The sequence below is a fragment of the Anomaloglossus baeobatrachus genome, chromosome 12 (assembly GCF_048569485.1).
Source record: "Anomaloglossus baeobatrachus isolate aAnoBae1 chromosome 12, aAnoBae1.hap1, whole genome shotgun sequence".
Taxonomy (NCBI): Eukaryota; Metazoa; Chordata; class Amphibia; order Anura; family Aromobatidae; genus Anomaloglossus; species Anomaloglossus baeobatrachus.
This window is the reverse complement of record NC_134364.1, coordinates 25,566,799-25,592,411: the sequence shown is the minus strand read 5'-3', so window position 1 is coordinate 25,592,411 and position 25,613 is coordinate 25,566,799. Positions and strand designations below refer to the sequence as shown.

The 25,613-nt window shown below is 50.3% G+C and overlaps 1 protein-coding gene across 3 annotated transcripts in view; it reads right to left on the bottom strand.

Moving 5' to 3' along the window:
- The window catches only part of LOC142257967 (neuroendocrine protein 7B2-like), a 229,620-nt gene that overhangs the window by 106,847 nt on the left and 97,160 nt on the right, over positions 1–25,613 (bottom strand). For 2 of the 3 annotated variants that reach the window (XM_075330305.1, XM_075330306.1), the window contains 4 exons: positions 22,935–23,046; positions 22,745–22,853; positions 21,556–21,688; positions 1,913–4,578 (listed from right to left, as the gene is read on the bottom strand). In XM_075330305.1, coding sequence (XP_075186420.1) covers positions 3,230–4,578; positions 21,556–21,688; positions 22,745–22,853; positions 22,935–23,046 — 1,703 coding nt within the window. In that variant the 3' untranslated portion in view covers positions 1,913–3,229. Of the gene's footprint in view, positions 4,579–21,555; positions 21,689–22,744; positions 22,854–22,934; positions 23,047–25,613 lie in introns of those variants that run through there. The other variant, XM_075330307.1, reaches the window with a different exon arrangement.

Below are 25,613 nucleotides of genomic sequence, written 5' to 3'. Positions count from 1 at the left end.
CCCGGCGTCAGAGCTGAGAGGCCGGCAGGATCCCACTTCCACAGAGCCCTACCAGGGGATGTGGAAGGAAAACAGCATGTCAGGCTCCAGCCCTGTACCAGCAATAGGTACCTCAACCTTACAACACCATCCAGGGGTGAGAAGGGAGCATGCTGGGGACACTATATGTGTCCTCTTTTCTTCCATCCGAAATAGTCAGCAGCTACTGCTGACTAAAATCTGTGGAGCTATGCATGGAATGTCTGACCTCCTTCGCACACAAAGCTAAAACTGGAGAACCCGTGATATCACGGGGGGGGTATAGCCAGAGGGGGAGGGGCCTTGCACTTTTGATGTAGTGCTTTGTGTGGCCTCCAGAGGGCAGTAGCTATACCCCAATCGTCTGGGTCTCCCAATAGAGCGCTGAAGAAATTTCTTGAGTCTGAAAGATTAGCGCACTTGCATTAAAAAAACGCACCAATAACACATGCGTTTTTCCCGGAGGTTGGTCCCTGCGTTTTTTTACCATTATCTATGGCAAAAAAACGCAGGTACCTGTAGAAAAGAAGTGACGGCTCATTCTTTTTCTCAAGACATTCTGCAGAATCTTCTTGAGAAAAAAAACAAAACAAAAAAAAAAAAAACAAAAACAGAATGCACCGCTATTTTTTTCCATAGGTTTTGTTGGGGAATGTCTGCAGAAAGGTTACAACCATTTTCTCAAGAAATTTCTGCAGCAAAAACGAAAAAAAAAAACAAAAAAAAAAAACAACGTTGGTAAAAACGCAGTGTGCGCACAGAGCCATATTCTGTTGATCCTAGTAACTTTAGCTGTAGCATGAGATTTCCAACCCAAATCCAAGCTTTTTTTTTTTTTTAATTTTTCCCCCCTGAAAGTGAAGTAAACAACATTTCCTCTGCAGAGAATTTATTGTCACCAGGTCTCGGTTACAGCTGACAATCAACGTGACATTGTATCACAATTAGTACCAGTTAAAAGACGAAAAACTAAAATATGGTACAATTAAGAGAGACGTTGGCCTTTCCTGGTACGAGGCGTGTAAAAACTTTCTGCCCATGAATAAGTCGGACATCCTGAGAAATAAGCTGGCACCAAATCACAAAAGCAAAAAAATAATTAAAATAACGCAAGACAAAACATTAAAATATATTACACGAGTGTGGACAAGACCGATAAAACCTGAACGTCCTCATCCTGCAAGACTGATCTGTAAGGCCATGCGCCCACGGGACTCTGTACCTGCAGATTTTGCTGTGGAAAACCTGCGGATTTATCTGGATTTTCTAGATAAATCCGCAGGTTTTAGCAAGTACAGACACTCCCCATGTTATCCTATGGGACATGGGGAGTGCTGTGTCCATGCTGCGGATACATTCGGCTGCGGAACGTGGTGCAGATCTCCCGCAGCTGCATGTCATGTCAATTATGCATGTCAATTATTTTTGCGGAAATCCCGACACTCCACTATGGAGATAGAAGCCAGGACTTCTGCAGGTAAGTTCACATTTCCGTTGTTTTGCATCAGTCATAATCCGCCGCTCTGATAAACAACACAATCCGTTTGGCGGATTCCATTGTTCCCCATAGACTTATATGAGTGGCGGATTGCGACTGATGACCTTGCGTTGCATCCTCCGCCCGACTGATCAGTCGTGGAACGACTGACCGTCGGGCGGCAGGAACGCAGCATGTAACGTGTTTGGAGCAGCGGATTTCACTGCGCATGCTCTCTCTCGGCGGCCGAACGATCAGCTGATCACCTGGCAGCCGCCTTCTGTGAGCTATCAGCTGAACTCCCGGCGGCCGGCTGCTGTGAGCCATCAGCTGATCTCCCAGCGGCCGGCTAATGAGAGCGATCAGCTGATCGTTCACAGCAGCCGGCCGCCGGGAGATCAGCTGATCGCTCATAGCAGCTGGCCGCCGGGAGATCAGCTGATCGCTCTCAAAAGCCAGCGGCCGGCTATTGTACACGATCAGCTGATCGTTCTCTCACTCTCGTTTTACAACGGAATCCGCTTTCTAATTCCAATTATTGCCATCCGTTGTACAACGCATCAGTCACAAGCGACAAGCAATGCATGTGACAGATGCATAACAACAAAAATGTGAACCTAGCCTAAGTCGCATGAATGTCCACAGATATTTTGCTGGAATCCGACAGCTATGTATAGCTGCAGATTCCGGGGAGGTTCTGCGGGAAACCTGCAGATATATCCGCGGGTACAGAGTCCCGTGGGCACATAGCCTTACTCTGCGCTCTGGAAATTCGTGGCAGGATGAAAAGTATCACTGGCTCCAAACATCAGACATAAGAAGTAAATTTACACTTGAGTGTAAAATATTTTAATGCCATTTGTGAATTTCAGATGGAGACGATCACACGCCACGGGCAATTCTGCAACATTAGATCACAGGTTTATAGACCCCATCATTCCTATTAAAGCTGTTTTGTGATGAAAAGGGAAAGTTCAGTAAGCAATAAATAAGCGCCTATACAATCTCACCACTATCTGCATTACCCCGGCTTTCATCCCGTTTACATCTACTTATTTTAAATAGTTTTCCATTTACAATTAAAAATTTTCCACCTATCGAAAAACCGAAAAAACGTAAACGCCTCTGGGTACAATGTGACGAAATGAAACGCCGGAGATCAATGTAAGACACAATTTGGTGTAATCTTTTTCTATCGAGCAATAATTAAAATATTACTAAAAAAAAAATAAAATCATTAAGACCTGAATCGAACCATTGAAATCGTGAAATAAAACCTCGCATTAGCTATGTACTGAAAAAACTAAAAATCCAGGCGAATACTGAGAAGTCTCCCAAAAAGAACGCGAGCTGCATTACCCGTGTATACAGTATAGACTAAAAAAAAAAAAAAAGATTGATAATGAAGCAAACTTCAAGTTTTTTTTCTTTTTTTTGTGTGTTTGTATACAGCGACCTACGAAGGATTAAGCTTCCAGCTCGGAAGCGTGGAAACAAGATTCGGGTCGTAGGTTGTAATTCCTCTTCAATCACATCAAAGTCATCCATGACCCAAAACAGAATAAAAAGTCAACAACAACTTTCACCGCCTCCTGAACTCTGCAGGACGCACCGATCCCAAAACCGTTCCAAATGGCGCCGTACCAAGCGCGCAAGGTGCTGCTTCTAAAAGAAACGTAAAAAATAATGTTCCGGTCCGTTGGCTTGCATGTAAACAGAAGCTGGAGACCAGTCTTACAAGTCCAAAGGCTTGGTAGCCGGCAGGAAAGTAACTCTTGCTATCGGGTTTTTTGGTGATCCTCTGTAGCGACTGTGATCCCTACCAGACAGCATGCGCATGGCTTTATTATTGGGTGTAGTAGCAGAGAGGTCAGATTTTTTGCACGAGGGTCGGGATAGATCCTGATTGGTCATGTCCTCCAGCACATTTTTTGCAGCGTGACTACGCGATCGAGGCGTGTTGAGGACGGGCGGTCTTGGAATCCTGAAGTTTCCTCGAAAGGAATGAATGGATGAATGATCCACGGAGGATTCCTGTGCACTCCCGTTGCTTAGAAGCATTGCAGATGACAACGATCCATCAAAGCTAATGGCTTTTACCAATGGGGAGCGAGTAGCCTTATCCTTTTTTTGACCGTTGTCCACTGGTGCGTTTACCCCAGACATGGAATTTATGCGCCGGACTGACTGGCGCACGGGTGTACGCTCCAATTTAATGGGAGATTTGAGTTTCTGGAAAGCACCGTGATCGTTAAGGCAAAGTTTATTGAAGTGTTGTATGTGGTCAGACACCCTGCTGATTCTACGATGAGGCTTTGGTGGGGGATCTTGAGACCCCTGAAATACAGACGGGATGGATGCTGCCTTCTGCAGTATGGGCTCAGATACCGCCCTTGTGTCATGTACATTAGTAACTGGACAGATTGGCTTACTTGTATCACCAGGTTCTTCCACGCGGCTTTCTTCTTTCTGCTGTGCAAACTCGCCATCACCGATACAGTCACTTTCCTCCACGATCTTCAAAACAACCTCAGAATGATCAACGCTCTCCAGCTCACCGGCTTGCGTACTTGATTCCTTTTCACAGTCGTCTTCTTCTGTACAGGACTCCTCTTCAGATGTGCCCTGGTCTTTAACAGTATTCTGCTCGCTGTCCAAGCTGGAATCCAGAACTGCACTGACAAGAGGATCACAAGAAAGTTCAGAATGATCTTCTACGTCTGCAGCCTTCGAACATTCAACAACCATATGGAGATCGCTCCCCGATTCTGTAAATGCCTTTGTGATCATTTGTAGAGTGCTCTGTGCTTTACACTCGCCTTCCTCACAGAGGGAACTATTTGGAGGCCCGTCAGAGCTCCCCGCAGGAGAAAGGAGCTGTTTGGGTATGGCCGGGGGCTTCCCCGTCACAAGGGCAGGCTCAGAATAGCAGTTTTCAGTATGGAGGAATTCACTTATCGGAGTTTCCTTGTCACACAACTCAGTAACCGGATGAGGTCCAGTCCAAGACATACGATGACTAGAGGGGTCACAGTTCTTGGGGGTTAATAAGTTATCTTCCGATTTGCTTATCTGTTTTGAGGCTGTAAAGAATCAAAAAGAAGAATGTCATTAGTTGTTGTGGAAAAAAAACCCCCAAAAACTAGAACATCAACTTTATTTTTCTATATAGAGTTAAAATAGTTCAAAGCACATTTCTAATACAACATATTTAAAAGGCTAGTCCACAAATAAAAGGTGTTCAGAAGGGTTATAGATATCCGTATATATTTTATGTGTATTTCTATATACAGTGGGACCTTGGTTAGCGAGAACAATCCGTTCTGGGCCTGTGCTTGTTAACCAAGTTACTCCTTCAGCAAAGCAAGATTTCCCATAGGAAATAATGCAAGCTCAGACAATTCCTTCCACAACTTGTTAAATGTCCCATCCTGGTCCCCTATTGTTTCATTCCACACACCTACAAACAGACACACACACACACACACACACACACACACACACACACACACACACACACACATTGGCGCCAGTTGTCAAGGTCAGAATGACGATGATGATGAGACTCAAAGGATCTCTTGATATCCGGCTGCTGCTTCTAATTAAAATGTCATGGGTGCACACGAGAATGAAAAATAACTGCACAGCAAGTCAGTTACATCTATCTCCATGACCGGCTCTTAACCAAGTGTGTTCTTTATTGTTTGAAAGAGACTCTAGACCGAGCAGTAAGGGGGTGTAAACAAAAGTTTTAGTCCAATCAAGTATCGTAGGTCAGGGCTTCATGACGTAGAGAGATCTGCATATGCCCCTTGGATTGGTCAATCCAAGGCTTCAGGAATTTCATTGTCCATCTGTCTTGGGTGTAAACCAGGAAATGGTGGCCATCTTGCTATACATATATATATATATCCTAGTATATACTGAGGTTAAGGAAAATACACTGAATATGCAATATACATATATACATGTTAGTAAGAAACAAAAGCATTCACAAATATGTGTGTTAGTTCACATCTACTGAACTATATAACTGAGTCTATGAAATGGCTGAATTAAGTATTTTTGGATACTCAATTCTTTATCCTCAACAACCTTACCTTCCGTTCCCTAGCCGGTCTGCTGGGACTTGCTGTTCGCTAGTACGGGCTGTGTATCGGGTAACCATCGCGACGAGGGAGGAACTTCCGCACTCAGAGCGCTGATGTCAAAGGCAGGAGCCGCTTACCTCCGATTGGCCAGAGCGCTGCCTTTGAGTAGCGGCTGACAGCGGAACTTCCTGCCTTATCGCGATGCTTGCGGATACACAGCCTGGAGCGGCGAACTACAAGACCAAGGAGGCCGGCGATGGAACGGAAGGTACACATAATATGCTCACCTTACCTCCCGTTTCATCGCCGGCCTCCTGGGTCTTGTAGTTCGCCGCGAGGATTCCTCCCTCGTCGCGATGTACCGGCGAACTACAAGAACCATGAGGCCGGCGATGGAACGGAAGGTAAGGTGAGCATGATACTGTGTGCGCGTGCGTGTTTGTGTGTGTTTTGTGCGTGTTTGTGTGGACTGCAAGTGCGGGTCAGAGCGCGGTGGATGTATGGAACCGGAAGTGTGTGCGGTGAGGATTTTCCTCGTACAGCAAAGCTTTCTCGTAAACAGAGTTACAAATTTATAGAAAGATTTGCTTGTTAAGCGAAATGCTCGTTAACTGGATTACTCATTAAGCGAGGTTCCACTGTACTAAAATGTATCGATCTTCAAACACCAGTATTTGGTCTCAAAAAAGCTCCACTTTAGTCTTAGGCCATGTGCCCTAAGGACAACGTACCCGTAGACTTTTCCGCAGGTTTCCCGCAGCTGCCCATTGCTGCAGGATTGGAGCATTTTTGTTGCGGTAAACCTGCGGAAGTCTCGTCCTGTATCTCCATATTGGAAAGGCGGGCCATCCGCAGGTATTTCTGCAGGAATAATTGACATGCGGTTACGTGCGGCTGCGAAAAATCCGCAGCATATGCCGCACCCGCACATATTGCAGCATGGACACAGCACTCCCCAAATCCCATAGGATAACATGGGGAGTGTCTGTACTTGTGTAAACCTGCAGATTTATCTGGAAAGAAGGGAATTTTGTTACTTACCGTAAATTCCTTTTCTTCTAGCTCCAATTGGGAGACCCAGACAATTGGGTGTATAGCTACTGCCTCCGGAGGCCACACAAAGCACTACACTCAAAAGTGTAAGGCCCCTCCCCTTCTGGCTATACACCCTCCCGTGGGATCACGGGCTCCTCAGTTTTAGTGCAAAAGCAAGAAGGAGGAAAGCCAATAACAGGTTTAAAGACAAATTCAATCCGAAGAAACATCGGAGAACTGAAACCATTCAACATGAACATGTGTACTCGAAAAAACCAAAAATCCCTAAGAAAACAGGGCGGGTGCTGGGTCTCCCAATTGGAGCTAGAAGAAAAGGAATTTACGGTAAGTAAACAAAATTCCCTTCTTTTTCGCTCCTAATTGGGAGACCCAGACAATTGGGACGTCCAAAAGCAGTCCCTGGGTGGGTAAAAGAATACCTCGTGATAGGGCCGTCAAACAGCCCTGTCCTACAGGTGGGCAACCGCCACCTGAAGGACTTGTCTACCTAGGCTGGCGTCCGCCGAAGCGTAGGTATGCACCTGATAATGCTTGGTAAAGGTGTGCAGACTCGACCAGGTAGCCGCCTGGCACACCTGCTGAGCCATAGCCTGGTGCCGTAATGCCCAGGACGCACCCACGGCTCTGGTAGAATGGGCCTTCAGCCCTGAAGGAACCGGAAGCCCCGCAGAACGGTAGGTTTCAAGAATTGGTTCCTTGATCCACCGAGCCAGGGTGGATTTGGAAGCTTGCGATCCTTTACGCTGACCAGCGACAAGGACAAAGAGTGCATCCGAGCGGCGTAAGGGCGCCGTGCGGGAAATGTAGATCCTGAGTGCTCTGACCAGATCCAACAAATGCAAACCTTTCTCAAATTGATGAACCGGATGAGGACACAAGGAAGGTAATGTGACATCCTGATTGAGATGAAAGGGGGATACCACCTTAGGGAGAAACTCAGGAACCGGGCGTAGAACCACCTTGTCCTGGTGAAACACCAGGAAGGGAGATTTGCATGAGAGCGCCGCCAGCTCGGACACTCTCCGAAGAGACGTGACCGCCACTAGAAAAGCCACTTTCTGTGAAAGACGAGAAAGGGAAACATCCTTCATAGGCTCGAAAGGCGGCTTCTGGAGAGCAATTAGAACCTTGTTCAGATCCCAGGGCTCTAACGGCCGCTTGTAAGGAGGGACGATATGACCAACTCCTTGCAGGAACGTGCGCACCTGAGTAAGTCGTGCTAGGCGTTTCTGAAAAAATACAGATAGCGCTGAGACTTGTCCTTTAAGGGAGCTGAGCGACAAACCTTTTTCCAACCCGGATTGCAGGAAGGAAAGAAAAGTAGGCAATGCAAAAGGCCAGGGAGGAACTCCCTGAGCCGCGCACCAAGATAAGAATATCTTCCACGTCCTGTGGTAGATCTTGGCGGAGGATGGTTTTCTAGCCTGCCTCATGGTGGTAATAACATTTCCAGATAATCCTGAAGACGCTAGGATCCAGGACTCAATGGCCACACAGTCAGGTTCAGGGCCGCAGAATTCAGGTGGAAAAACGGCCCTTGAGATAGCAAGTCTGGTCGTTCTGGTAGTGCCCATGGTTGGCCTACCGTGAGGTGCCACAGATCTGGGTACCACGATCTCCTCGGCCAGTCTGGAGCGACGAGGATGGCGCGACGGCAGTCGACCCTGATCTTGCGCAGCACTCTGGGTAACAATGCCAGAGGTGGGAACACATAAGGTAGTCGGAATTGCGACCAATCTTGAACTAAGGCGTCTGCCGCCAGAGCTCGGTGATCGTGAGACCGTGCCATGAAAACCGGGACCTTGTTGTTGTACCGTGACGCCATCAGGTCGACGTCCGGCATCCCCCAGCGGCGACAGATCTCCTGAAACACGTCCGGGTGAAGGGACCATTCCCCTGCGTCCATACCCTGGCGACTGAGGAAGTCTGCTTCCCAGTTTTCCACGCCTGGGATGTGAACTGCGGAAATGGTGGAAGCCGTGTCTTCCACCCACGTTAGAATCCGTCGGACTTCCTGGAAGGCTTGCCGACTGCGTGTGCCACCTTGGTGGTTGATGTATGCTACCGCTGTGGAGTTGTCCGACTGAATTCGGATCTGCTTGCCTTCCAGCCACTGCTGGAAGGCTTGTAGGGCAAGATACACTGCTCTGATTTCTAGAACATTGATCTGGAGGGTGGACTCTTGCTGAGTCCACGTACCCTGAGCCCTGTGGTGGAGAAAAACCGCTCCCCACCCTGACAGGCTCGCGTCCGTCGTGACCACCGCCCAGGATGGGGGTAGGAAGGACTTTCCCTTTGACAATGAGGTGGGAAGAAGCCACCACTGAAGAGATTCCTTGGCCGCCTGAGAAAGGGAGACGTTCCTGTCGAGGGACGTCGACTTCCCGTCCCATTGACGGAGAATGTCCCATTGTAGTGGACGCAGATGAAACTGCGCGAAAGGGACTGCCTCCATTGCTGCAACCATCTTCCCTAGGAAGTGCATGAGGCGTCTCAAGGGGTGTGACTGGCCTTGAAGGAGAGATTGCACCCCTGTCTGTAGTGAACGCTGTTTGTCCAGCGGAAGCATCACTGTCGCTGAGAGAGTATGAAACTCCATGCCAAGGTATGTTATCGATTGGGTCGGGGTGAGATTTGACTTTGAAAAGTTGATGATCCACCCGAAACTCTGGAGAGTCTCCAGCGCAACGTTCAGGCTGTTTTGGCATGCCTCTTGAGAGGGTGCCTTGACAAGTAGATCGTCCAAATAAGGGATCACCGAGTGACCCTGAGAGTGCAGGACTGCTACTACTGCTGCCATGACCTTGGTGAAGACCCTTGGAGCTGTCGCCAAACCGAAAGGCAGGGCTACGAACTGAAGGTGTTCGTCTCCTATAACGAAGCGTAGAAAACGCTGGTGCTCTGGAGCAATCGGCACGTGGAGATAAGCATCTTTGATGTCTATTGATGCTAGGAAATCTCCTTGAGACATTGAGGCGATGACGGAACGGAGGGATTCCATCCGGAACCGCCTGGTTTTCACATGCTTGTTGAGCAGTTTTAGGTCCAGAACAGGACGGAAAGACACGTCCTTTTTTGGCACCACAAACAAATTGGAGTAAAAACCGTGACCTTGTTCCAGAAGAGGAACGGGGGTCACCACTCCTTCCGCTTTTAGAGTGGACACAGCTAGCCGCAGAGCATCGGCTCGGTCGGGAGGTGGAGAAGTTCTGAAGAAGCGAGTTGGAGGACGAGAGCTGAACTCTATCCTGTACCCGTGAGACAGAATGTCTCTCACCCAACGGTCTGTGACCTGTGGCAGCCAAATGTCGCCAAAGCGGGAGAGCCTGCCACCGACCGAGGATGCGGAGAGAGGAGGCCGAAAGTCATGTGGAAGCCGCCTTGGTAGCGGGTCTTCCGGCTGTCTTTTTTGGCCGTGACTGAGTTCGCCAAGAATCTGAGCTCCTCTGATCCTTTTGAGTCCTTTTGGACGAGGAGAATTGGGACCTGCCTGAGCCTCGAAAGGACCGAAACCCCGACTGTCCTCTCCTCTGTTGGGGTTTATTTTGTCTGGGCTGAGGTAAAGATGAATCTTTACCCTTGGAGTGTTTAATGATTTCATCTAAGCGCTCCCCAAACAGTCGGTCACGAGAAAATGGCAAACTGGTTAAACACTTTTTGGAAGCAGAATCTGCCTTCCATTCTCTTAACCACAAGGCTCTGCGTAAAACTACGGAGTTGGCGGACGCCACTGCCGTACGGCTCGTAGAGTCTAGGACAGCATTGATCGCGTAAGACGCAAATGCAGACATTTGAGAGGTTAAGGATGCCACCTGCGGAGCAGATGTACGTGTGACAGTGTCAATCTGTGTAAGACCAGCTGAAATAGCTTGGAGTGCCCATACGGCTGCGAATGCTGGAGCAAACGACGCGCCGATAGCTTCATAGATGGATTTCAACCAGAGCTCCATCTGCCTGTCAGTGGCATCTTTAAGTGCAGCCCCATCCTCCACTGCAACAATGGATCTAGCTGCAAGCCTGGAGATTGGAGGATCCACCTTGGGACACTGGGTCCAGCCCTTGACCACGTCTGGGGGAAAAGGATAACGTGTATCCTTAAGCCGCTTGGAAAAACGCTTATCCGGATAAGCGTGGTGTTTCTGGATTGCTTCTCTAAAGTCAGAGTGGTCCAGAAAAACACTTAATTTACGCTTGGGATACCTGAAATGGAATTTCTCCTGCTGTGAAGCGGACTCCTCCACTGGAGGAGCTGGGGGAGAAATGTCCAACATTTTATTGGTGGACGCTATAAGATCATTCACTATGGCGTCACCATCTGGTGTATCCAAATTGAGAGCGGTCTCAGGATCAGAATCCTGATCAGCCATCTCCACCTCATCATACAGAGAGTCCTCCTGCTGGGACCCTGACCAGTGTGATGAAGTCGAGGGCCGCTCATAGCGAGCTCGTTTAGGCTGTCTGGGACTGTCGTCCGAGTCAGAGCCATCACCCTGGGATGCAAGAGACACCCCCGGATCCCGGAGCTGTTGCGACTGAGGGGGACCAGGGAGCAATGAGTTAACAGTGTCCATGGCCTGAGGTACTGGTCTAGACTGCAATGTTTCAAGAATTTTAGTCATAGTCACAGACAATCTGTCAGCAAAGACTGCAAACTCCGTCCCTGTCACCTGGACAGTATTTACAGGAGGTTCTGCCTGGGTCACCTCCAGCAGAGGCCCCGGCCGAGCAAGTGCCACAGGGGCCGAGCACTGCACACAGTGGGGGTCAGTGGAACCTGCCGGTAGAACAGCCCCACAAGCGGTACAAGCAGCATAGAAAGCCTGTGCCTTGGCACCTTTGCTTTTTGCGGTCGACATGCTGTTGTGTCCTCTGAGAATCTAGGAGGGTATATAGCAGAGGATCCCCAGCGACCGTACAGTGCAATGTAAAGCTGCAAGCATAAAATACAATATACACTTCGGCACCAGTGGGGTCAGCCCTTGAGGGCAGCTTACCGCCCGCTGAAAAGCGGGTGTGTGGGCACCAGAATCCCGTGTCTGGGTCTCCCAGTCTCCTCTCTCCAGCTCAGATTGCCACAGGAATGGCTGCCGGCGTCCTGTGAAGAGAGGGATCGTGGGCGTGCTTCAAACAAAGTGCGGGAAACTGGCGTCCCACTGTGCCCAGTGTGAGGGCTGGAGTATGCAAAGCAGACTCCAGCCCTCTGCGCTGACATTCTATACAGCGTCCCGCCCTTCCCCTGACTGGCACGCCTGGGGGCGGGAACGAAACGAAACTAGGCCGCAGAAAGCCGGGGACTCGAGTAATAAGCGCGGCCGTGATATATGCACGGCCAGCGCGGAAGTCCCCGGCGCACCACAAGTCCCAGCCGCGCCGCAGCGCTGACAACAGTGGCCGCGCGGCAGTTTCAATACATGTCCCCTCTCAGCAAAGCTGTAGATAGGAATGGCACCAGCGCGCAGCGCTGTTGTCCCCGGCGCACTAACACACCCAGCAATGCTGCAATGTGCGCGCGGATTGTACGGGGACACAGAGTACCTTGTCGTAGCAGGGCCCTGTCCCTGACGATACTCCGCTCCATATCCAGCAGATTCCCCAGGGGCTGTGGACGGAGCACGGTCTCTGTGCCTGGAGACCGGTAAATCCCACTTCACCCAGAGCCCTAAGGGGGATGGGGAAGGATGCAGCATGTGGGCTCCAGCCTCTGTACCCGCAATGGGTACCTCAACCTTAACAAACACCTCCGACAAAAGTGGGGTGAGAAGGGAGCATGCTGGGGGCCCCATATGGGCCCTCTTTTCTTCCATCCGACATAGTCAGCAGCTGCTGCTGACTAAACAGTGGAGCTATGCGTGTATGTGTGCCTCCTTCGCACAAAGCATGAAAACTGAGGAGCCCGTGATCCCACGGGAGGGTGTATAGCCAGAAGGGGAGGGGCCTTACACTTTTGAGTGTAGTGCTTTGTGTGGCCTCCGGAGGCAGTAGCTATACACCCAATTGTCTGGGTCTCCCAATTAGGAGCGAAAAAGAAATCCAGATAAATCCACGGGTTTTCCACGGCAAAATCCGCGGGTACGTTACACTTGATAAAATCGATTTAAGGTAAAACCATCTGAACCTTGTGGGTGTTAAGACAATTTACAGGAGTTTATAAAGGGGGGTTATAAAAAGTCATAAAAAAAAAAATCAATCAAGAGTAGTTCATGGCTAACTAACTTAGGTCTACACTTTGCTTATTTTTTTAAAACACACATATATTATACCCACTTAGATAGCGCCATCATATTCCACAGGGCTTTAAAAACATTGTCGTCACTGTCCCCATTGGGGCTCACAGTATAAATTCTCTATTGGTATGTCTATGGAATGTGGGAAAAAATTGGAGACCCAAAAAGAAACACGCAAACATGGAGAGAACATACAAACTCCATATAGTTGTTGTTAGCGAGATGAACAGTCACTGTGCTGCCCATGAATAGCGTCTTTCAGGCATGTTTGGTGCGATCAGAAGCATTTGGCATTCCCCTGATACAGCCCAAGCTCTGCAGATCAAATATTTGGAAGAGTAATCGGCCTTGTAGGCGGCTTAACAGCTGGAAAGCCCGCTACCAGATGATCCACCTTCTACAGTGTATCAGCCCTTGGTGAGCTACAACACCATGTTCTGGCGCTATCCACAAAGAGTCCTGAGGCATGCGCCACGTGTGGAAGTCTTTATCCTCTTGATATTTGGAAGAAGAAAGTTCGTTGCTTTGTGTGGTGACCGGATGATATCCATGGGGACATCACTCGGTCACCAGATAAAGCATGGGTGGGGAAACTCCGGCCCGCGGGCCATATACGGCCCGCCATGCCCTTTTATGCGGCCCCCGGGCAGATTCCCGGGGGTGGCAGTGCTCAAGCCGCCACCGCCATCTTGTGGGCCGCCGGCCCTTTAAATCCGCACGTGCTGCTGTGCTTTCCAATGTGTTCTCCCGCTGGCCAGTGCCAGCGAGAGAGGACTTACTTTGTGGGCGGGTTTAGTGCTCTGCGTTGCCCGCCCTCGGCCCTCGGAGCTGCGCTCCCGCCCACCGGCCCTCGGAGCTGCGCTCCCGCCCACCGGCCCTCGGAGCTGCGCTCCCGCCCACCGGCCCTCGGAGCTGCGCTCCCGCCCACCGGAGCTGCGTTCCCGCCCCCCAGAGCTGCGTGTCCGGTGCCTGCTTTCCGGTGCTGTGTGTCCAGCGCCAGCCCTCTGCTGCTGTGTGCCCTGTCCAGTGCTTTGTGGCCCCCCTCCCCTCAGTGCTGTGTGCACCCCAATGCTGTGTATCACCCCAGGTTTGTGCGTCACTCCTCCCCCCCCCCCACTGATGTGAGGGCTCCGCAAGTGGTGTCTGCGCCACAGCCCCTCTTGTGCCGTGCCTTGCGCCCCAGTCCCTCTTGTGCCGTGCATGTCCTCAGCGTCTCCTGTGGCACATACGTCACAGGAGGGGCTGGGGGGCACATACGTCACAGGAGGGGCTGAGGGGCACATACGTCACAGGAGGGGCTGTGGGGCACATACGTCACAGGAGGGGCTGTGGGGCACATACGTCACAGGAGGGGCTGGGGGGCACATACGTCACAGGAGGGGCTGGGGGCACATACGTCACAGGAGGGGCTGGGGGCACATATACATGTCCACAGCCCCTTGTGTGATGTATGTGCCCCCAGTGTCTCCTGTGATGTATATACAGTGTGTTATGTGATGTATATGATTTACCAAATCTTATCACAAAGAGTTGACTGTGCTCCAGACCCAGACAAAAATGAAAAAGCAGCTGTGAGAAGAAACATGATTAGTATTACCAAACATCACAGCCGCAGCAAAGAGAAGCAGCTCCGGCCGCCACAGTAGGGGGTAAGTTAATTAATTGTTTGACCAAATATAGCAGGGTCATTTTCACATTGATAATTTTGTGCGGCCCCCGAAGGTTGGAAGAAATTTCCAAATGGCCCCCGGCTGAAAAAAGGTTCCCCACCCCTGAGATAAAGCAACAAACCTGCTGCTTCCTTTATGTTTATTTATAGAATGGAGGGAGACCGTGACGTGATTCTTGGGACAAGTCAAAGCAAAGTTCTACCAACATAAACTAGTTGATTTTGCTTCATTGCAGGATACAATGGTAATGCCATCTGCATGGTTTAGACTTTGTAGACTGCGCTGTTCTAAAGCCATAGGAGGTGCTCTACTTATTGGATAAGAAGGGAATTTTGTTACTTACCGTAAATTCCTTTTCTTCTAGCTCTTATTGGGAGATCCAGACGATTGGGTGTATAGCACTGCCTCCGGAGGCCACACAAAGCAATTACACTAAAAAGTGTAAGGCCCCTCCCCTTCTGGCTATACACCCCCAGTGGGATCACTGGCTCACCAGTTTTAGTGCAAAAGCAAGAAGGAGGAAAGCCAATAACTGGTTGAAACAAATTCACTCCGAAGTAACATCGGAGAACTGAAAACCGTTCAACATGAACAACATGTGTACCCGCAAACAAACCAAAAATCCCGAAGGACAACAGGGCGGGTGCTGGGTCTCCCAATAAGAGCTAGAAGAAAAGGAATTTACGGTAAGTAACAAAATTCCCTTCTTCTTCGGCGCTCTATTGGGAGACCCAGACGATTGGGACGTCCAAAAGCTGTCCCTGGGTGGGTAAAGAAATACCTCATGTTAGAGCTGCAAGACAGCCCTCCCCTACGGGGAGGCAACTGCCGCCTGCAGGACTCTTCTACCTAGGCTGGAGTCCGCCGAAGCATAGGTATGCACCTGATAATGTTTGGTGAAAGTGTGCAGACTCGACCAGGTAGCTGCCTGGCACACCTGTTGAGCCGTAGCCTGGTGTCGTAATGCCCAGGACGCACCCACGGCTCTGGTAGAATGGGCCTTCAGCCCTGATGGAACCGGAAGCCCAGCAGAACGGTAGGCTTCAAGAATTGGTTCTTTGATCCATCGAGCCAGGGTAGCCTTAGAAGCCTGCGAGCCTTTGCGCTTACCAGCGACAAGGACAAAGAGTGCATCCGAACGGCGCAGGGGCGCCGTGCGGGAAATGTAGATTCTGAGTGCTCTCACCAGATCTAACAAATGTAAGTCCTTCTCATACCGATGAACTGCATGAGGACAAAACGAAGGCAAAGAGATATCCTGATTAAGATGAAAAGAGGATACCACCTTCGGGAGAAACTCCTGAATGGGGCGCAGCACTACCTTGTCCTGGTGGAAGACCAGGAAGGGAGCCTTGGAAGACAGCGATGCCAGCTCAGACACTCTCCGAAGAGATGTGATCGCTACCAGAAAAGCCACTTTCCGTGATAGTCTAGAAAGTGAAACCTCCCTCAGAGGCTCGAAGGGCGGCTTCTGGAGGGCAACTAGTACCCTGTTCAGATCCCATGGATCTAACGGCCGTTTGTACGGGGGAACGATATGGCAAACCCCCTGTAGGAACGTGCGCACCTTAGAAAGTCGTGCTAGACGCTTCTGAAAAAAGACGGATAGCGCCGAGACTTGTCCTTTAAGGGAGCCGAGCGACAAACCTTTTTCTAACCCAGATTGCAGGAAAGAAAGAAGGGTAGGTAATGCAAATGGCCAGGGAGACACTCCCTGAGCAGAGCACCAGGATAAGAATATCCTCCACGTTCTGTGGTAGATCTTAGCAGACGTGGGCTTCCTAGCCTGTCTCATGGTGGCAACGACCCCTTGGGATAAGCCTGAAGACGCTAGGATCCAGGACTCAATGGCCACACAGTCAGGTTCAGGGCCGCAGAATTCCGATGGAAAAAAGGCCCTTGGGACAGTAAGTCTGGTCGGTCTGGTAGTGCCGACGGTTGGCCGACCGTGAGATGCCACAGATCCGGATACCACGCCCTCCTTGGCCAGTCTGGGGCGACGAGTATGACGCGGCTGCAGTCGGATCTGATCTTGCGTAGCACTCTGGGCAAGAGTGCCAGAGGTGGAAACACATAAGGGAGCCGGAACTGCGACCAATCTTGCACTAAGGCGTCTGCCGCCAGAGTTCTGTGATCGCGAGACCGTGCTATGAAGGTTGGGACCTTGTTGTTGTGCCTGGACGCCATTAGGTCGACGTCCGGCCTTCCCCAGCGGCTACAGATTTCCTGAAACACGTCCGGGCGAAGGGACCATTCCCCTGCGTCCATGCCCTGGCGGCTGAGGAAGTCTGCTTCCCAGTTTTCTACGCCGGGGATGTGAACTGCGGATACGGTGGAGGCCGTGGCTTCCACCCACGTCAGAATCCGCCGGACTTCCTGGAAGGCTTGCCGACTGCGTGTCCCTCCTTGGTGATTGATGTATGCCACCGCTGTGGAGTTGTCCGACTGAATTCGGATCTGCTTTCCTTCCAGCCACTGCTGGAAGGCTAGTAGGGCAAGATACACTGCTCTGATTTCCAGAACATGGATCTGAAGGGTGGACTCCTGCTGAGTCCACGTACCCTGAGCCCTGTGGTGGAGAGAAAACTGCTCCCCACCCTGACAGACTCGCGCCTGTCGTGACTACCGCCAAGACGGTGGTAGGAAGGATCTTCCCTGTGATAATGAGGTGGGAAGAAGCCACCATTGCAGAGAGTCCTTCTGTGAAAAGGAGACTTTCCTGTTCAGGGATGTTGACTTCCCGTCCCATTGGCGGAGAATGTCCCAATAAGAGGACGCAGATGAAACTGCGCAAACGGAACCGCCTCCATTGCCGCCACCATCTTCCCGAGGAAGTGCATGAGGCGTCTTAAGGAGTGCGACTGACCTTGACGGAGAGTCTGCACCCCAGTCTGTAGTGACCGCTGCTTGTCCAGCGGAAGCTTCACTATCGCTGAGAGAGTATGAAACTCCATACCAAGAGACGTTAGTGATTGGGTCGGTGACAGGTTTGACTTTGAGAAGTCGATGATCCACCCGAGCGTCTGGAGAGTCTCCAGCGCAACATTCAGGCTGAATTGGCATGCCTCTTGAGAGGGTGCCTTGACAAGTAGATCGTCCAAGTAAGGGATCACAGAGTGTCCCTGTGAGTGCAAGACTGCTACCACTGCCGCCATGACCTTGGTGAACACCCGTGGGGTTGTCGCCAGACCGAATGGCAGAGCTACGAACTGAAGATGGTCGTCTCCCATCACGAAACGTAGAAAACATTGGTGCTCAGTAGCAATCGGCACGTGGAGATAAGCATCTTTGATGTCTATTGATGCTAGGAAATATCCTTGAGACATTGAGGCAATGACGGAGCGGAGGGTTTCATCCGGAACCGCCTGGCCTCCACGTGCTTGTTGAGCAGTTTTAGGTCCAGAACGGAACGGAAAGAGCCATCCTTTTTTGGCACCACAACCAGATTGGAGGAAAACCGTGTCTTGTTCCTGAAGAGGAACAGGGATTACCACTCCTTCTGCCTGCAGAAGAGCATCGGCTCGGTGGGGAGGTGGGGACGTTCTGAAGAATCGAGTCGGAGGACGAGAACAGAACTCTGTCCTGTGCACGTGGGCACAATGTCCCTCACCCACCGGTCTGTGACCTGTGGCAGCTAAATGTCGCCAAAGGCGAGCGAGTCTGCCATCAACCGCGGATGCGGAGATATGAGAGAGCTGAGAGTCATGAGGAGACCGCCTTGGTAGCGGTTCCTCCGGCTGCCTTCCTTGGGCGTGATTGAGCCCCCGGAAACTGAGCCCCTCTGAGGATTTTCAGCTCTTTTGGACGAGGACAATTGGGACCTGCCCGAGCTTGGGAAGGACCGAAACCTCAACTGTCCTTCCAGGACAGCATTAATAGGGTAAGTCGCAATGCAGACATTGCGAGGATACGGACGCCCCTGCGGCACAAATGTACATATGCTCAAGACCAGCTGTGCAAGGACAGCTGAAAAGCTTAGGGTGCCCATACGGCTGTAAATGCCGGAGCAACCGACACGCCGATAGCCTCATAGACAGATTTCAACCACAGTCTATCTGTCTGGCTCTTTAAGTGAAGTCCCATCTCCACTGCAACTATAGCTCTAGCCGCAAGCCTGGAGATTGGAGAATCCACCTTTGGACCCTGGGTCCCGCGCTTGACCACGTCAGGGGGAAAAGGATAACGTGTATCCTTAATACGTTTGGAGAAAACGCTTATCTGGTAAGCGTGGTGTTCCTGGACTGCTTCTCTGAAGTCAGCGTGGCCAGAAAAAAACTCAAAATACGTTTGAGCTACTGAAATGGGACTTCTCCTGCTGTGAAGCTGACTCCTCCGCTGGGGGAGCTGAGGGAGAAAGATCCAACATTCCATTGATGGACGCTATAGGATCATTCCTTATGGCGTCACCATCCGGTGTATCCGGATTGAGAGCGTTGTCAGGATCAAAGTCCTGATGAGCTACGTCTGCCTCATCATACAGAGAGCCTCCTGGGACCCCCCCCGGGGAACCGATTTTATTCCCAATGAGGGTGGCCAGGGAGCAAAGATTTGCCCATGGCCTGTCCGGACTGCAAGTCTCTATCCCAATGCAACTCCATCCCTGTCCTTGGACAGGGTTGACAGGTGGTTCCTTTGGCCACGTCTAGTAGAGACCCCGGCTGACCAAGTGCTCCAGGGGAGCATTGCACACAATGGGGTTCAGTGCCGTGGAACAGTGTCACATGCAGTAAAAACAGCATCGAAAGCCTGTGTTGCTTATATGCTGCTGCCGACTAGCCATCTAGGACATAGAGCCAAGAATGGCGACCGTACAATGCAATGTATAGCATACAAGCATAAAGTACAATGAACACTGCAGCACATGCAATACAAGCAGCATAGAAAGCCTGTGCCTTGGCACCCCTGCTTTTCTGCTGCTGTAGACTAGCCATCTAGGGGAATATAGCCCAGAATATCGACCATACAGTGCAATGTATAGCATACAAGCATAAGTACAAATGAACACTGCAACCCCTGCAATACAAGCAGCATAGAAAAAACCTGTGCCTCAGCACCCCTGCTTTTCTGCTGCTGTAGTCTAGTCATTCTAGGCGAAAATAGCCCAGACTAGCGACCGTACAGTGCAGTGTATAGCATACAAGCATAAATACACATGAACACTTCAGTACATGTAATACAAGCAGCATAGAAAGCCTGTGCCTTAGCACCCCTGCTTTCCTGCTGCTGATGTGTCGCCATCTAAGAGGGCATATAGCCAAAAATAGCGACCTATGCAGTATAAGCATAAAAATACAAATGGACAAACTGCGGTATTTAGTGGGGTCAGCACCTCAGGTGCCGCTTACCGCCCGCCTATAAGCGGGTGTGTGGTCGCCCTAGTCCTGTGCCTGGTTGCCCAGAGTCCGATCTTCTCCAGCTCGTGTGAGTAGGGGCGGGCCGTGGGCGTGCCCCCAAGTCAGAGCGGGAAACCGGCGTCCCACAGTGTCCAGTGAGAGGGCTGGAGCATGTAAATAAGGCTCCAGCCCTCGGCGCTGCTGATTGTACAGCGTCTCTCCCCTACCCTGATTGACAGGGTGGGGGCGGGAACGAAGCGGAGCTAGGCCGCAAAAGCCGGGGACTGGATTTATAAGCGCCGCCGCCGTAAAAGCGCGGTCGGCGCTAAGTCCCCGGCGCACTACAAGTCCCAGCCGCGCCGCCGCTCCCGGAGCGTCCGGCGCGGTAGTTCCCCATACATAAAGTCACTCAGCTAGGCTGCAGTGACTGTAACCCTTTACTGTCCCCGGCGCACTAGCACACCCAGCAAGTCTGGAGTGTGCTGTGCCTGTGTGTACGGGGACACAGAGTACCTGAATGGTGCAGGGCCATGTCCCTGAACGGTACCCAGCTCCGTATCCAGCAGGTTCAATGGGTCTGTGGATGGAGCCCGGCCTCAGGGCTTTGGGGCCGGTAAGATCCCACTTCCTCAGAGCCCCTCAGGGGGATGTGGAAGGAAAACAGCATGTGGGCTCCAGCCTCCGTACCAGCAATAGGTACCTCAACCTTACAAACCACCAGCGGGGTGAGAAGGGAGCATGCTGGGGGCCCTATATGGGCCCTCTTTTCTTCCATCCGATATAGTCAGCAGCTACTGCTGACTAAACAGTGGAGCTATGCGTGGATGTCTGACCTCCTTCGCACAAAGCAGAAAACTGGTGAGCCAGTGATCCCACTGGGGGTGTATAGCCAGAAGGGGAGGGGCCTTACACTTTTTAGTGTAATTGCTTTGTGTGGCCTCCGGAGGCAGTGCTATACACCCAATCGTCTGGGTCTCCCAATAGAGCGCCGAAGAAATTGCTCTTCTCTGTACACACAGTGAAGGCTGTATTGTGATGCTTTACAGGTTAAATCCCTGAGGAAGAAACTAGTCAGTTTCGAAACGCATCGGATTGGCCCTTGCTGGCCGTCGTACTCAGTGGTGACGTCAGCCCTGCTGCTTCTGCGTATCCTGCACTCAGCGGCATTGCTGTGTTGGGGGCGCCGACGGCCGAAGTGTCCAACAGCAGCATTGCGCCCAGCAGACCGGGGCTCACTCTACTGTGCTGGGATAAGACCCTCACAGTACCCCGCACCGAGGTCCCCCTCCGAGGTTGGCAAACAATACAACCACTAATTTGCTGAGCACTCCTCAACTCTGGAAGTTCCTTTCTGCACATTACTGATCGCTACCAGCCCGATCCTGGAGGCTTCCTGATCTATCCTCCCGGTTATACACGGTCGCAGCGAGTGCCTTTGGTCAGTGTATTATTTTTATTGTTACACCTAAGATGTTCGTCTGCGGTTTGTTAATTTATCTTGACCACAGTGTAAGAGTTCATTTGCGCAGCGGTAGTATCCTCGTTTTATAGGTGAAGACTGCTGTATTCCATTCTATGGAGCTGGAATATAAAGGACGTACATCTGACTAATCTAAAGTCAAGTTCGCAATACTCCAAGTCATTCCCCTCGTAATAATGAAGCTAATCCTGGAGCCTGTCTCTTACCTGTACTTACAAATGGACTGTCGACTGGTGAAGGAACTACATCGGTCTTGCTCCCAGAAACATTCAATTCTTGTGAGTTGGCAAGCCTCCAGCCAATGTTTTGGGATCGGTTACTGGAAGACAATCCAGAGCTCTGGAAGGAACGAGGAGAGTTAGATTAATACTTAAGAATCCAACGAAGACCTGAGTGTTTGTACAAGAGTGTATATACACCCAATATACACCACAGGGTATGAACTGGGACCTATGGGGCGGCAACCACCAGTCGCCTCATGCAAGTAATTAATACAATGAGATGTTCCCACCTTGCATATTCCATTAAAGGGAACCTGTCACTAAAATTTTCGCTATTAAACTAAAAGAATCCCCTTCTGCAGCTCCTGGGCTGCAATCTATAAAGGTTCATCTTGCTACTGGCCCCCCTTTCACACCTAAATAACAACTTTATAAAATATTACCTTTTGCTATGGTAATGAGGTTTGCTGGCCCCGGGGACGGGCTGTATTTCGTCCGTTATCCCCCCTCCTGCCGCTGTTCGCCGCCCTACAGTGTTCATGTACATAGATGAGGCCGCCGCCCTCATGTTCCGCAGTGCTCCTGAAGTCTCGCGCATGTGGCACTATCGCAGGACAGCACTGTTTTTAAATTGCGAGCGCCGGTGATATTATTGGGCAGGCGCGAGATTATGAGCGGCTACTTGGATGACGCTGGTGATGACATTGTCGTCATCACCAGCGTCATCCAAGTAGCCGCCCATAATGTTGCGCCTGGCAATAACATCACCGGAGCTCGTGGTTTGAAAAGTGCTCAGTCCCGAAATAGTGCCATTGCGCAAGACTTCAGGAGCACTGCAGAAGATGAGGGCGGCGAACAGCGGCAGGAGGGGGGATAACGGACGAAATACAGCCCGCCTACGGAGCCAGCAAACCTCATTACCATAGCAAAAGGTAGTATTTTATAAAGTTTTTATTTAGGTGTGAAAGGGGGGCCGGTAGCAGGATGAACCTTCATAGAATGCAGCCCAGGAGCTGCAGAAGGGGATTCTTTTAGTTTCATAGCGAAAATTCTGGTGACAGGATCCCTTTAAGTTCTGAGGTGGGAATACTGCCCTAATACCATTGGCTAGGCCATAAATAGGAGATCACAAGTCAGCTATAAGAGTGGCATTATATTTTGTAGATAGACCTACCACATCCTTGCTACTTCTTCCTAGACTGAACCTTAGACGAAGCGACCGGCGCACCATCTCAGTCCGACTTATTTTAGGAGAAAAGCAGCCCGTTTTCCCGGATTCCACTCTGACAACACACAAAATTAAAATTAAAACCAAAAACAAACTTAGAAGTGGAAAAGTGACCGTGTAACGTAGAAATCTATACCTGTGCACTTTTCTGTTCTCTCGCCTCTTGCTGCGTCTTAGATTGCTACTCGATGGTGAGAAAGAAGATCCTGATGCTTCAAAAGAAACACAAGGGCTTCCATCAGCCAGAGCTAGATAGGAGACATAGAAGAAGTCACTTAGAGGAGTTGGCAGGACTTGGGTCCTCAATATTAGCTGTGTGGGGTCCGACACCTTCAATGATCAGTTATGATCTATTATCAACTCCAGTGGCTTCCAGATATACCGTATTTTTCAGACTATAAGACACACTTTTTTTTCCCCCCAAATATTGGGGGAAAGTGGGGGGTGCGTCTTATAGTCTGAATGTGGCTGCAGGGAATGTGGGTGCTGCGGTGGAGCGGGTCATCGGCAGCACGAGCGGGCTGTAGCAGCCTGCCGTGACCACGTGGGCCCGCTCATTACATATGCACGCCCATCCTCCCGCCCATCTCTCAACACTGAAGCTGGCGCTGACAGGTGGGCGGGGTGATGGGCGGGAGGTGTGCACACAGTAAAGAGCCGGCCCGCATGATCACCCCTGGCAACTAGAGCCAGGAGTGATCATGTGCGGCTGTATTCACTGCCCCTCGCGCATCATCATCAGCGCGGGGTGCAGTGAATAACTATGCTCACCCGTCACCGTTCCCTGCAGCACTGCGATCTCCTCCTGTCTGCCGGCCAGCTGATTTGTGTAGAAAACGGTGAGCAGAGCGATGACGTCATCCCTGTGCACACCGTTAGTCTCCATATAGGTCAGCTGACAGGCAGACAGGAGGACGAGCGATGCTGCAGGGAGCGAGGAAAGGTGAGTATAAACGTTTATTTTGGTTTTGTGTGCCACATGTAGCGGCTCATATCAGGATGAGGGTATATAGCAAGATGGATGGCGGTATATAGCAGGATGGCCGTATATATCAGGATGAGGGTATATAGCAAGATGGCGGTATATAGCAGGATGGCGGTATATAGCAGGATGGCCGTATATAGCAGGATGGCCGTATATAGCAGGATGGCCGTATATAGCAGGATGGCCGTATATAGCAGGATGGCCGTATATAGCAGGATGGCCGTATATAGCAGGATGGCCGTATATAGCAGGATGGCCGTATATAGCAGGATGGCCGTATATAGCAGGATGGCCGTATATAGCAGGATGGCCGTATATAGCAGGATGGCCGTATATAGCAGGATGGCCGTATATAGCAGGATGGCCGTATATAGCAGGATGGCCGTATATAGCAGGATGGCCGTATATAGCAGGATGGCCGTATATAGCAGGATGGCCGTATATAGCAGGATGGCCGTATATAGCAGGATGGCCGTATATAGCAGGATGGCCGTATATAGCAGGATGGCCGTATATAGCAGGATGGCCGTATATAGCAGGATATGGGCATATACCAGAATGGCGCTATGTAGCAGGATGGGGGCTATACCATGATGGCGGTATATAGCAGGATGGGAATATATACCAGGATGAGGGACATATATACAAGGATGCGGAATCATATACAAGACAGGAGGATCATTACCAGGATGTGGCACCTTAGTAGAGAATTTGGGGACATTACCCCCATAACAGTGTCAGCAGAAAATCCTCGCCCCATAACAGTGTGTCATGACCACATTTTTTGCTTAAAATTTTATTTTCCCATTTTCCTCCTCTAAAACCAGGGTGCATCTTATGGTCCGGTGCGTCTTATAGTCCGAAAAATACGGTATCGTGGAGCAGAACACGGCAGTCATGGACATTTGATGTGTAGGACTGTATGTTTCAGAGCGAATATTTTACCCCTTTCTATGACCTGGCGATTGCTCCCCTTTTGATTAAGGACCATACATTTTATTTCTACTTTTGACATGTCCATTAGAAAGTTTGTTTTATACGGGACAAGTTGTAATTTTGTATAACTCCATTCACTATAAAATATAATGGATTAAGAGATGAAAAAAGTTTAGCAGTTTTGAGAGGCATAATGTGTTTGTGTGGATGGAGTTGCATGTGTGGCCCATACTCCCAGCAGTGTCAGACCCCTGGCTTATACTAAATCCTTCAATACTACTATGGTTATCCCCTAAAGAGGCCAGTGCCAAGACGCGTGACAGGGTCTGGCGGCATCCCACATGGAGAGCACCACTATTAAGTAATTATATTTTTCTGTATTTTAGGATTAGTCTTCCAATATTCATTTTAGCGACTCTTAATTGTAATAGTACAGTTAAAGGAGTTGTTCACTACTCAGACAACCCCTTTTCACTCATTGTTTCCCTCAAATAAATTAAACACCTCTACTCACCTCTGGTGTAGTTCCAATGGTGCTGGCACTGGGTCTCCAGGGGCTCACTTGACATTAAGTCACGTGATCTTTGCATCCAATCAGCGGCCACTTCACTAACCCCGCCTCCTCCGGACAAATCAGGAGGAAGTAATAGTAGCTGCAACTCTCACTTCCTCCAGATGTCAGATACAAGAGCAGCAGTGGTGAAACCGCAGAGTTGTCTGAGTAGTGGACAAATCCTTTAACCCTAGAACGCATACCTGTGGCCTCGCAGACCTGCTAGGTTACTTGTTTTCTATTGTAGATTTCTATGGTTGCATGTTCTAGGGTTAATGTGTCACGCTGTACAAAGGCTAGTAAGACGTAGTGCAGTGTAATCCCCACTAGGTGGCAACAGA